Source organism: Glycine soja, chromosome 6, assembly GCF_004193775.1.
Source record: "Glycine soja cultivar W05 chromosome 6, ASM419377v2, whole genome shotgun sequence".
Lineage (NCBI taxonomy): Eukaryota > Viridiplantae > Streptophyta > Magnoliopsida > Fabales > Fabaceae > Glycine > Glycine soja.
The window spans coordinates 22,387,561-22,402,409 of NC_041007.1; the positions used below are offsets into that span (position 1 = coordinate 22,387,561).

Consider the following 14,849-nt stretch of genomic DNA (forward strand, 5'->3'; position numbering starts at 1 on the left):
TCATCTTTTAATTTTGCAGTATTGTTTAATCCAAGTTTTTTTTTGTGTTACTACAAGAATATTGTATAAGATTCAAAATTGTTTAGCATTAAAATTATTTTGATTATTTAATTATTAAATATTAAAAAAATTTATTATTATATATTTTATAACATTAAATTTATTTTGAATATTTAACTATTTTAAAAATGACTCATGTTTATTTTCATTCAATACTGAAATTTTAATTTTTAAATAAATATTTAAAAATGAAAATTTGAGTTTCATTGAAATTGAATTACTTTGTCCAAACAAGAAAATTAAAATATAAGAAATTAAATTGCCTCATCCAAACAAAATATTTACAAAATGAAAGAAATTTAAATCAAGACAATTAAAATATTGTAAATTTGAATTTCCTAGAAATTTTTAAATCCTCCATCTAAACAGATAGTAAAGGATTATGTCTTCTTGCTTGGAACCATAACTCTCTTCTAGACACTTTTATGTAGCCTCAATGTCCGAATATGTATTCTGCTCACTTGGCTATAGTTCAAGCAAAACAATGTTCATCAGCATGTATGCTTACAACTCTACCACTATCCAAAATTAAGCATGACGAATCACGATTCAACATGAACAACCATTTCATATAAACACAAACCTTCTCTGGTGACTACCTATACCCAGAATAGTCATACATGCAAAACATCATAAATTGTTGTGAAAAAAGTCAAAAAACTCTCATTCCACACTCAATCTTTTTGGTTAAGCTCAAATAACAATATTTACTCTAACCAAATCCTCTACTCTGCAAATAAAGAACATGTACTCACGGATTTTTTTTTGCCACAAAGGATAGTCCAGTATCAACAAAATAGAGCAATTTCACAAGTCTAGACAAAAAAAAAGTTTAGAAAGCTCAAAGTTTATTTGGGCATTTCATGAAATATACAACTTGCAACTCATCTGGCAAAAAAAAGAGAGAGTAGAAAATGCAACTTTTTAAGACAATAAACAAATAAAAGAAAAATGATTTTCTCTTTGTCATTAGCAGAAAAGAAAAAAAAACACCTACGTTAATTTCACATAATCTGTGTTAATTTCACATAATAAAAATGCATATTGAAAGGTAGAACAGAAAAAAAAATGAGACTAAAAATTAGAGAAAAAACATGAGTGAGAGAAGTAAAGAAAAAAAATATGGGAAATTAATTTCAAATTTTCACCAATATTTGTTAACAAACACGGTTGGAGTTTTGTTCATCTTCCATGACCTCTTTGATTCCCATGCACCTACTTGCAAAACAAAACACAATGAATTTTAAAGAATGAAAATGCATTAGAGAAAAGAGAGAAGAGGAAACAAAAATGATATTAGAAAATGGAAGGTAAAATTGAAATTGAAACTGAAAGGTAGAATAGAAAACAACCGAGCTAGCCAAACACAAGAAAAAGAAAAAGAAAAAGAAAAAGAAAAAGAAAGCATGAAATGGAGAGAAGGAACAGAACATCTTCTTCAATAGGCTTTCGACGACGTGGCCTCGTAGGTTTGGAGGTGCAGAGCTAGCCATGAAGTCAAATTGGAATTTTAAAGAAAGCCACAGGAAATGGTCACAAAGTCCGGAAATGAGCGGAAGGAAGCGCAGAGTGAAGCTGAAGCCTTCGTAGCTTGAAGAGAAGGATTATTATAATAAAAAAAGCGAGGAAGCGACACGTGTGCAGAGGTGGTGGTTGTTTTATTACTAAAGATTAGATTTAAAAAACCAACAACAAATGTTGGCAGGCCTAAAGCTCAAGTTTTAATTCTTTTATCTTTAAAACGGGCTTGAAGACCTAGCAAATACAATTAAAGAAAATAAATAAATGATCAAATAATACAATTTACTTATCAAAGTACATTTCAGCTTACACATTCGAAAGAAACAAGTAATCATATGAGCCAGAATGGAAATAACATCAGGGGAATCAAATAAATTATAAACAGTAATGCTGTTCCTGCTTAAAATTCTTGTAACACTTCTTTTTACAATAACAGAGAAATATAAAATAAAATGCATTAAGAGAATAAAGAAAAGAAAAAAAAAACAATGTAATGAAAAAATGTCATGAAATTTCTAGTAGAAACAAATACTCAATTTTGCTATCTCTATCTTCCTGACATAATGGTGGTAGCAAACGAGTAGGTAGAAGAAGACTCCACATTGCTTTGTGTTCTTTGATTCGACACAAAGTCCAACCTTGGCATGCTATTACTATCAGTTGCACTTTCTTCATCCACACATAGAAAATCAACAACAACCATTCTGGTATCAGGTGGCATCTCCACCCTTACACGCCCTTCAAGCATATCAACAACTTGAGGCATGCTAGGCCTCAATCGTGGCTTCTCTTGCACACACCACAAAGCAACATAAACCAATGTCCTAACTTGCGTCTCATCAACAACACCCCCACATTCCAACAACCTAGGATCAACAATTTCCATCAATTTCCCTTCCCTCACTTTCTCATTCACAATCTTAGGAAAATACTGCCATTTTCTCTTGGACTTATTGGCCCTTTCATCAATTTCCACCGAGCACACGTTTTTCCTTCCTCCAACAATCTCCAAGAGAACCATCCCATAACTATATATATCAGTCTTGTCCGAAATACCCTTCTCTAAGAGCCACTCAGGAGCCAAGTACCCTCTTGTTCCTCTAATAGCAGACACTTCCTTGTGGCTCTCTTCCTTACCAATTAGCTTTGCTAGACCAAAATCCGAAACAAGTGCTCTAAAATTCTCATCCAAAAGTATATTCTCTGGCTTCACATCAAGGTGCAAGATCCTTGACCTGCAATCATGGTGAAGATAAGCAAGTCCCTTGGCAACATCAATAGCAACATTGTACCTCAAATTCCATGACAAGCACCCTCCACGGCGCCTCTGAGATACCCTTTTGGAAAAAATCCACCAATCCAAAGACCCATTCGAGACATATTCATAAACAAGGTACCTTGGTGCTGTAGGAGCATTGCAATAGCCCAATAGCCTCACAAGGTTCACATGATGCACACTAGCTATGGCTGCAACTTCTGATCTGAACTCCTTCTCCCCTCTTTCCTCTGCATCGATTCGTTTCACAGCGACCGAAGTTCCATCGTTGAGAATTCCTTTGAAGACTGAAGCAGATGCACCTTTTCCTATCAGTGCTTGAAACCCATCAGTGGCTTCCTCAAGCTCCTTGTATCTGAACTTCATAGGAACCCCTGCAACTTTCCTTAAGAAACTGTACTCTATTCGAAGTTCTTGGCTTTCGGATTTAAACTGTGACTCCAATAGCCTCCTTCTGCGGTTGTAACTTATGCTCACAAGTACATAAGCGAAGACTGCAAGAATCACAGCAACACCAGCACCAAAAATCAGGAAAAAGGCCTTTGAGAGCTTCAACGTGACACGAGCAACAACTATGAGAATAATCAGTGTAATCACTGATATAGCAGCGATTATATTCACTCTCCTTTCATCCATCTAAACTTAGCTTTTTGTTGAGATAGAAGAGAAGCTAAATGGTGTCTATGCTCTTCCACCTTTGTAATCTGAAAAACCGAAGAGAGTTGAGTGGTTCAGCGGTTTTGCTTGTGGGTGCAGAAAAAGAAATGCAACTTTCTTTAGCAAAGAAAAGGGCCAAGAGGCGACCATTTCCATCTTCAAAACAGCCAAAAAATTAAAATATTGGTAGGTTTTTACAATATTCTAATTGATTAGAAACAATCAAGATGTTGAATTGAAAGTCATTCATTGCTGTCTCACTTGCTTTAAGGGCAAATAAGTCCCTGACAGTTGTATGTTCGTCCAAAGAACTCTGATGAATCGATACAATTTGGAATTCACTTTGGTCAACTATTGAGTTCCTCTTCCTCGCTATTCCGGAGAGAGGGAAGTACTCACTATTTTTTTTTATCCGTTGGAAGTTAGACCCCTGATGGGAAGTACCTGCTATTGATGTTACACTTGTAATCTGAGATATCTTCCATTCATGGAATATTTTTACTTTATATAACGTGTTTTTCCGTTTTATTCTTTTTAAAATTTTCTTGTATGTACGTGACTTTATTAAAATATTTTTTTTTCTAAAGTTACACCCAGTTCTTTCATTTTATTATTTTAGTCCCTATTAAATTATAAAATTTTAATATAAATTTCTATTATATTAAAAAAACATTTTAATTCTCATTATTTAGAGTATATCTGTATAAGATATTTTTAATAAAGATTAATTATATTTTTAGTTCTTGAATTTTTTTGAGTTTTCATTTTTAGTTTTTGGACAAAAAATTGATTAGTCTCGGTCCCTGATTTTTTATTTTGTCAATATTTATAGTTTTTGTCATCAATTCTCCTCGTTAAGTAATGCTAGTTTTATTATTATTTAATTATATTTACGGCAACTCAATTTATGGGGAAACAAATTTTGTAAGAATTGACGATAAGTACAAAAAATGTTGACGGAATAAAAGATTAATGATTAAGACGGATTAATTTTTTATTCAAAAATTAAAAGTGAAAACTCAAAAAAGTTCAAGGACTAAATCCATAATTAACTCTTTCTAGTAACTATTTGCCATTATTACTTGATAGGAAATTCTTATATCATGAAATAATAATAATAATAATAATAATAATAATAATAATAATAATAATAATAATGATAAAGATACAAAACAAACATAAAATCTCTTAGAAGATTAAAACAAAAAAAATAATATAGTGAATAGAGTTTTAAAAGATATCAAAGCTTATTCAAAAGTTTCAAATTTAAGTCATATATATATATATATATATATATATATATATATATATATATATATATATAATTATGTTAAATTCTTACTAAAAAAATTTTGTCGCACATAATTATCTTATCCAACTTAAACAAAGTTGCCATCCACTTAATCAATTAGTCCTCAATAATCAATACTCTTTCGAGAGCTAAATAACAAATATATTTCTCAATCATCTCAATTCTTCTTCTTTTATATTTATCCATATATTTTATTTCCTTAACTGCCTACCCATTTCAATTTAAAAATAATCTTTTTTTATACCAAAAAATAACTTTATACAAAAATTCAAATTTTCTATTAAAATTCTAAATATAGTTCACATATTTAAAATTATTTATTTATTATGAGTTTTAATTATAATATAATTAATAAATTAAAAATATTTATTTATTATGAGTTATAATTATATAAAAATAGCTGTTATATTGTGTAAAACACATGCAAAATATTATTTTTTATATTAAATATCACTAAATTAAAGAGGTAATATTTTTATTTTAAAATATAAATTTATGGATATAAATTATTAAAATTAAGACCTATCATTATTGATGTGATGTGTCAAAATTCAATTTTTTTTGTTATTCAAAATTAAAATTTTAAAAATCAAATTTAAATTAAGATGGATTAAGATTACAATAATATTAAAACTTTAGTTTATATAAAAATGAGCGAATCAATAATTAAATAACAAAAATTGTAATATTTGATCAAATTGATAACTGAAATTTTAAATCATCAATTAGTTTAGTCCATCAGTTATTAATTGTTGTTATCTAACATTGTTAGAAATATTGAGCTGGCATGTTGATTAAGGGCCTTTGGCCAGCTAAATGTGATTGTGACGAAAATGAGCAAACCATTCGTGGAATAACAATAGTTTTTTTCTCTTCCTTATGTTGTTTTTCTTCCTCCGTCCATTAATTTTGCATTAGTCTTTTGATTTATTCATTTATGAAAAACCACCATAATAATGGCTAAAATCAAGTTATGTAAATTCAAATTATATTGTACGGGTATTTGGTTAGGTCGAATATCCAAATACATCCCCATAATCTTTAAAATATTGAAGCATGACCCATCTTTAAAAATACTTAGCTACTCAGTCAAGTCGAATACTGGAGCACTAATGATATTGGCATGATAAAATGCCCTATTCTTAAAAGTGTTCAACCAAATACCCAAGTACTCATGATCTTGGCATGATAAAATGTCCTACTCTTGAAAGTATTCAAGAGCTTGGTCAAGTTAAAAGTACTCATGCTCAAATATGTGTCACCTTCTAAGGTATTGGAGTATTCGACCAAATAAATACTATAATACTCCTTAGGTGACTTAATCACCATCATTAAAACAAGTATAATAATAAGAATGACTTAAATATCCTTAAACGATGATTAATAATGCATTACTTGAAGTGGTAATGATATATAAGGGTCTAGATGTCCAAGGCCCGCTAAGATATACACAAATAATTACGAGATTATATTAAGGTAAAATATTGTTTATATGCATTTAATACTGATTTATTGTTCTCGTCCAAGATATGACTTGAGTGTCGGAATACCTTTTGTAGGTATCTTACCCTTCGGACTACTAAGTACCGAATAGTGAAAAAACAAGACCTTAAAGCTCAATGGATTCAACACCTTATTTCTTTCATGATTGTATCACTCACTCTTTTCCATGATGGAAAAGTTGAAGTTGGGTCAAAGCTTTAATATTGTTGGAGGCCTTATATTGTTCTTGCAACTTTGGATCATTTGATACTTCTTAGAGTTTATTACTCTTACTATTGAAGCTATCGAGGTAGCTTCCAAGTACTTCTCCATTCCTATTTTGGGTAACTTTTTTCGCTTGAGTCCTACGTAGTCCATTCTAATCCTAAATTTTAATGTTTTATTTTAATCCCTCCTAAATCTAACATATTCATTTTGGGTACTATAAAAACAATTTACTTAATTATAAAAAATTAAAAATAAACAATATGAAAAATTGAGATAAAATTAAAACTGTAGATTTTTTTAAATGTGAGACTAAAATCGTGAACAAAAATTAAGAAGGCAAAAATCTCGTGTATAAAAAATTAAAAGGACTAAAATTATAATTAAAAATTTATTGTTAAGGTTATTAAAAATATCTTTTTATTAATTTTTTTTTCTTTTAAGAAAAAAAATTGCTCATATTTTGGTGTAGAAGTCTGAGTTTTTGAACAAAAAAAATACAAAAATAAATAAATTTTTACCCAAATAATACAACTCAAAAAATATTTACATGAATGATATAAATTACTATTTATGGTGAAAAATCGACTCTTCCAAATCAATTCTTACCTTTTTTTTAAGTTAAGAAATTAGTTTCCCAAAAATCAATTTCTTAACTACCTTTTTTTAGAACACGTTAAGAAATCAATTCCTTAGGAACTAATTTCTTAATGTGTCTTTTTTCTTTTTTCCATAAGATAGTTATGAAATTGGTGCCATTTTCATAATTGTTTTTTTTTATTTTTTAATTTTTTTTATTTGTTTTAATTTCATATTTTATTAATTTATACATTAATTTATAAAAACAAAATTTTATTTTGTATATGTTGTTAGTTAATTAGATACTAATTTTTTCTTTAAAATTCTTGGAAACCTTTCTTTTAAATTAATTTATTTTAAAGAAAACACTTGTAATCCATTTTTATCAAATAATATTTAAAAAAACAATTAATCCTTAAATAAAATTTTTAGAATAGATGACATAATTTGAAACTCAACATAGCTAAAAAAGAAGAAGATGAAATCAAGTTTATCTAGATTGAAGAAGATGAAAAAAGAAAAGAAAACTTAGATAAATAAAGAAATTTTATCTAGTATAGGTGACTTTTTGCACTAGATTGAAGAAGATGAAAAAAAACGATTATTCATGTGTATGATGTTTTATCGATCGGATGATAGTGTAGTCCACTAAATATAAATTGTGGGTTAAATACAAATTTTACTAACAATAAATTAGTTTTAATTTTTTATAGAAATATTAAAATATTTTTTTAAAAAATTGAAATGAAAAGAACATGAAAATCTACTCTAGAAAAATATATTTCAATCATATAATAGTTTTGATTTTTTTCATTTAAAAAATTGTGGATGAAGTGCTATTTTGCATGATTGAAGAAGAAGAAGAAAAAGCTTAGGTAAACACATAATTAAAGTAGAGAATCTTTAAAAAAAAGTAAGCACATAATATCAATAATGAATTGCAAGTTTATTCTAAAAAAATAACAACAAGTAGTTTACGCAATGACCACACAGATTCATCACGCATTAGTGCAATGATCTCAACAGTCGTTCTTGGTTTCCTTGGTTTGTGCAGCAGGACAAATATTTTATCTAGAGAATGCCCAAAAGTTGCATTCAACTCAATTAGACCTTTGTTACTAAATTATGAATAGATGGAAAACATTTTTGCTACGTCATTGTTGCATTTGAGCTCCATACAGTCGCATTCAACACAACCATCACCTACGTAGATTAGTTGACGGTAAAAAAGATCAAGTAAATTTATACAAGCTCTGTTGGCGTCATATTTTTTTCCTTAAGGCATTAAGTGACATGTCCTCACTTATTATGATGACTTTATGATCACTAGGACATTCAAACACTATCCCTTCATATGATGAAATTATGTAACCATCATAATACACAAGAGCGGATACACTCTTCATGTATTAAGCAATATGGTGAATATCATACATAGGTGCTGAGTTGCATCTTACTCCTACTGCTATATATATTAGGTGATCAAGTGTTCTCCCATGACTCATACTAACAGTTGAGATATTATCGATAATATAAACAATTTAGATTGTGTCTTAATTAATTATGATTGGTTTGCACAATTTGAAAAAATAGTATTTAGTCAAATCATCTCCTAAAAAGCATTGTATAGTCACATCATCTTGAAACAAGCAATGTGAGGTCAAATCATCTAAAAAAAATCAATGTTCAGTCAATTTGTCTTAGAAAAATGTAGTGCTCAGTTAATTAAATGCATTGTTCAGTGTTCATTCAATTAACGATGGAAAATTGATAATCATCATAATATGACATAATTAACAAGGACAATTAATGTCATTTGTGTCCACCGGTTTCACATCTAGGAGGTTGCCTATTTCTTACTGTCTATCGACGTACTCGTTCATGTTCTTGTGGTTGAAGTTTTTCATTAGGAACAACAAATTGCTATTCCTGGACGATGTCATTAATGGAAGAACTGTCGATAATAGTTCGGTGAAAGGATGAAAATGAAGGTATGAATATACTTTCCATGTACGCATAAGCAGATTCCGATATTTGAAGATTTGTATGAGGTTGCCCATAAAGTATTCTTCACTAGCATTGAAAAACTGTAGATTGTACCTATATTCTTGATGATGATGATGTTGTGCCATGAATTCATATGATTGAAGATGTAGTTGTAGTTCTTCATCATACATGTGGGCAACAATTGGTGGGCTTTGTGGTGAAGGATGTTGTTCAAGATGTCCTTGAATAAGTTGACTGGTTAACATATATTTGTGTTTTTTCTTCCAAATTGAAATCCATTGTTGATGGTCCTCTACCCAATTTGTGTCACTGTGTCCTCTCATGTCAATATGGTGAAGTTTGTCAAGATTATGCAGTGAATTTGATATGTCTTGACAAAGTACAAATTGGAGGATGACCCTTTCAGTTTACTACCATAATACCACTGAGAAACAAAATAAAGCGACACAAGTAGTCCATATTTTGGAATCCTTGTATGGATGTTTTTGCAGAAATGACTCAAACCTTCTGTAAGTCATCCAATGGAACTGAAAAAATAATTTGCTTTAATAACTTTAAAAATAATGTAATTGACATTTGAATAATTAAAACAAAAACCAAATGGTTCAACCTCTCCGTTGCGCATGTTATCAAATCTTGATCTATAGCCTATAACATCACCGTGTTGGGTTTCAGAAAATCATAGTCCTCTACCACTCCATCTAGGGAAATGTAATATGTTAGTGTCAATTGCATTACCAAAATGGTCTTTGTTTGAGTGAGATATTTTTGTTTACCTAGTTGTAAGTGGATATGACGACTACCGCTTGACCCTTGGTTGAATGAATGATATGCGATAGCATGCCCAAGACTACAACAACACTCTACATTCTCCCATTTGTTTGGATATGGGATAAATTGTCTGACACATTTCTCTATACAAATGTGCTAAACATGTCAAACCCCGGTTGTATCACTATCGGTCAATCCGATCAAGATATCCTAACAGAGGTAGATACATAAGGTGATCTATGTTCCCTGATTTGTCTGGCATCAACATCCCATCAAACAACCCTAAAATGTATACTTGACAACGGGTTGCTAATTGTTGTAGTGTGGGTTCTACTGGGAGAGTTAACATGCTTTCTTTTAACCATTTTAGTTTCAGTGTTAATCCTACTAGTGCATTCTTTGGAGGAACAACACCTATATATTCTATGCATATTTGTTTCCAATCATAATATGTTGGGCCAGTAACTAGTTTTCCATCAACGCATAAACCTAATTGAAGAGCAACATCTTCCAAAGTGATTATGCATTCATCAACAGGAAGATGAAACGTGTGTGATTCAAGTCTTCACCTTTCAACCAAAGCAGTCACTAAAACATTGTCAATTTTAATCTGTCTGAGCTTTGCAACATATGAAAACCTTGCCTGAACCAACAAAGATTAATTATGGGATCTGGAGAAGGCATAACTTGAGCATATGACTAGATTACATCATCTATTACCTACAAAAATCACAATAATAACAACATCAATATTTGTAAATCATAACATAATTAACATTCAATTAAACAAAATGTATTATATACTTCTCCAGATCTATGAAGGTTTTGTTTCCAAAAAAGAGGAGCAGCTGTAGATTCCATGGTTTAGGCTGTGGTACTAATGTCAAGAAGAAGTTAAAGAGGGATATATGAGAACGAGAGAAAATGAGTTTGTGAGTAAGTGTATATAATGACAATACATGCATTGTATTTATAGAAAAATTTAATAGTAACACAATTTATTTAGTGAGATCTTGATTGTTGATTTTGTCGGTGAGGTCTTGGGTGTTCAACGTGCGTTGCTCTAATCGATGATATCTAGGTCGTTGATTTTGTTGGTGGGATCTTGGTCATTCATTTTGAAGTGTATGTGACAAGTCATTAAGCATTATAAATATAGTCTGCATTGAAGTAGTGTGATACATCACCTCAATCAGAAATTTTATTGTTACCCTAAACCCTAAACATGACTTCATCACCAATCACTACGATTGTGTATTACAATGGCACCCTCACAACAACTAACATGGTTTGGCATTTGTAAGCGGTTCACCAAAGATCGTTCAACTTGACAACATAATGTCACTTGATACCTTGAAATAAGTTATTGAAAACAAGATTAGTTTACCAAATGGTAAAGTGGTCAAGGATATACATTTTCGATTGCTTGTATCATTTGTTGGTGATTGTGGCTGGTACAGGGCATGCGTATTGCAAGATGATGATGACATAATTACTATGTTTTCTATATTAAAACAACTCTCTAACCTCACATGCCTTGAGTTATATATTACCACTGCAAACACACTTACACAAATATGTGCACAACCACCATTAATTGTTGGACAAATGTGGCCTCAGTTATCTTAAGAAGGGGTGAATTAATTTCCCACTAACAAACTTTTAACCCCCTTCTAAATGAGATAAGCTCAGAATGCAGAAGAAACATCAATCAATTTAATAATGTTCTTTAAACATGCAAGAAAAAATTAATTGCAACAAAATAAATGAGATAAGGGAAGAGAGAATGCAAACACAATTTTATATTGGTTCGACAAAGTCCGTGCCTACTTCCAATACTCAAGCAACCCACTTGAGATTTTCCATTCTCTTTGTAAAATCCTTTTACAAAGTCTGAACCACACAGGGAAAACCCATCCCTTGTGTTCAGGAATCCTTACAACTTAAGAGACCCTCGGTCCCTTAATCAATCTCTTTGATAAAGAAGAAGAAGAAGAAGAAGAAGAAGAAGAAGAAGAAGAAGAAGAATTCTCTCTTTAAGAGAAGAATATTACAATTGAAGTTCATGGATAAACTCTTAATGAATTTGCAAGTGTTTGCCCAAGAGTTGTTGAGAGAGCATTTGGCAATGAAGTTCTCTTGGAATATCTCTCTCATTGCTTTTTGAAGTCAAACACACACACATATATAAGCCCTAAGTGCCTTTTCAAAATGGTTTGAAGAGATGTGTCTTTTCAAAAAGCTTTTCTGAAGTTTTCTCAATGGTAATCGATTACAGGTTTCTGGTAATCGATTACACAATTATATTTTGAAGGGTTATGACTTTTGAATTTGAATTTCTAGAGTTGCGTTACTGGTAATCGATTACAAACATATGATAATCGATTACATGTTGAAAATTCAAATTCAAAACCCTTTTCAACATCTATTTTTCAAACTTCCCTTTCTGGTAATCGATTACATTGTCTGGTAATCGGTTACCAGAGCCTTGCATGACTTTGAAACCCTTTGTTTTTAGACAAGACTTGATCTTGAAGAAATCTTGAAGCAAAGCTTTGTTTGTTGAAGAAATCTTGTATTAATCTTGTAGCAAATGTAGCAGCCTTGTTTGATTCTTCTTTGGCATCATCAAAATCTATGTTGTTAATAGCGGCCGTCGCGGCGCCCTACCGCGACGAAGACAAGCGAAGCTGGGCGGTTCAGAGTAGCGGCCGTCGCGGCCGCTAAAGCGGTGGAGCGGCACGACGCGGGGAGGTATATGGACAACAATTTCGCGTGCTACAGTGACGCCCAAAAATGCCCTCACTTAATGTGAGAAAGTGAGGCTATTTTTGGTTTTTTTGATTTTGTATTACCTGGCTCAGTTCTCCCTCCCTCCCGATCGTGTTGTTTGGCTCGACAAACCCTTGTCTCCATCGAAGCTGCGACTCCGAAGACCCCGACGACGACTCTGCATCCGGCGAAGTTGCGATCCGACACCTGAGGCCCAGGAGCACACGAGTCTGCGTCCTACGACTGTGTCGCGCCGTCGCCCCCTTGCTTGAGGTGAGGAAGACATGCGATGAAGATTTTTTTGATCTTATGTTGCTGTTGGATCTTGGGTGTCTCTGCGCTGTGATTTTTTTGGTGTGACTCTGATTCTTTTTTATATGAATTTGATTCATTTTTCTGGTAGCTAGTGCCTAGTATATGAATTTGATTCATTTTTCTAGTGTGTGACTGTGATTTTTTTTTTGTTTTTTTGAAAAATTTTATATGAATTATGAATGAAAAATTGCATGCCAATGTGCTAGTTGACACCTAAACAGAAAAAGAAAAATGAGTAATGTAATTTTTTTTGGACTTTTTGGGATTTTTGAGTGCATGAAAGAGAATGTAATTTTTTATTTGGTTGCAGTGCTTTAGTCTCCTTATTGTGCTTTAGACTTTAATCTACTGAAATGTTAAATTCAGAGGGGTCTTCAATGTTCAAGCCTACCAGTGATAGGGTAGATTCCTTTTGGAAATGGAACAGTTTAAAGGATAAAAATAATAGGAAGAGTGTAACCTGTGATTTTTGTCACAAAACGACTACGGGAGGAATTTCTAGAGCAAAAAGACATCAACTTCAAATAAAAGGAGATGTGGGTTTTTGTAAAAAAGTACCGGAGGATGTTAAATTAGAAATGATTGCTGCTTATGAGAAGAAAATAGCTGAAACTGCAGCATACATGGAGGCAATGCAAGAAGAAGACGAGGAAGAGGAAGATGGGATCCTAGAGATTGCAAGACTTAAAAGTGGAAAAAAGCGTCTAACAACATCAAATAAAGCCTCCTTAATTGCTTACAATAAGAGGATCACAAATAAAAAAGGCCCTCTTGATTTTTTGTTCTCCAAAGCACTTGAAGAAAGTATCAAATTAGGAAAAACCATGAGGCAATCAAGTGTAAATGAATCTTATAACAATGCTGCAAGAGACAGGGCAGTTCAGTACATTGCTCATTTCTTTTTTAGGAATGGAATACCATTCAATGTTGCTAAATCAAAAAGTTTCAAGTTGATGATTGAGGCGATTGGAACCTATGGTCCTCATTTAAAGCCTCCAAGCTATCATGAATTGAGAGTTCCACTCCTTAAAAAAGAGTTGGAATACACGAAGGGCTTATTGAGGGGTCGTGAGGAGGAGTGAATCAAATATGGGTGTTCAATTATGTCAGTTGGTTGGACGGATTGGAAGAATAGAACTTTGATTAACTTTTTGGTAAATTGTTCGTTGGGAACACAATTTGTGAGGAGTGTGGATGCTTCTGAATACATGAAGACTGGTCAGAAGATCTTTGAGCTTTTGGATAGCTTTGTTGAGGAGATTGGAGAAAAGAATGTTATTCAAGTGGTGACGGACAATGGAAGTAATTATGTGTTGGCGGGTGAGAATTCAATCATGCTTAATGAAGTTTTTTTTATAGTTATAACTTTTAATTGTTACACTACTCATACAAGTTTATTGATTTTGGTCTTTCTAGGTAAAATTTTACAAGTCACGAGACCAAAAATATTTTGGACTCCATGTGTTGCACATTGTCTTGACTTGATGCTAGAAGATATTGGAAAGATCCCAAAAGTAAAAAGGGTTATACAAAGAGGCATCAAGCTTGTAGGCTACATTTACAACCATACATTGGCTTTGAACACCATGAGGAAATTCACACAAAAAAGCTGAATTGGTGAGACATGGAGTTACAAGATTTGCTACCACTTTCTTAACTTTGCAAAGATTGCATAAGCAAAAGGCCAATCTTAGAAGGATGTTTACTTCAGATGAATGGTTGAAGTCTAAGGCAGCTAAAGAGCCCAAGGGGAAGCAAGCCACATATGTATTCTTACGCCATCATTTTGGAATGATGTTGTTTATGCTTTAAAGGCTATGGGGCCTCTTGTAAGTGTGTTGAGGTTGGTGGATAATGAAAAAAAAACCTGCA

General features: G+C 32.0%; 1 protein-coding gene across 1 annotated transcript; it reads right to left on the bottom strand.

The window, feature by feature from the left end:
- Positions 1-1,846: 1,846 nt before the first annotated feature.
- LOC114416706 (probable receptor-like protein kinase At5g20050) lies at positions 1,847-3,857 on the bottom strand. The gene has a single exon (XM_028381681.1). It carries the CDS (start codon positions 3,491-3,493, stop codon positions 2,129-2,131), a length of 1,365 nt encoding a protein of 454 aa, XP_028237482.1. The 5' UTR covers positions 3,494-3,857; the 3' UTR covers positions 1,847-2,128.
- Positions 3,858-14,849: the final 10,992 nt, after the last annotated feature.

What these genes read in the sequence shown, in the direction of transcription:
- LOC114416706 (XM_028381681.1), bottom strand. Translation starts at nt 3,493, where the DNA reads ATGGATGAAAGGAGAGTGAATATAATCGCTGCTATATCAGTGATTACA.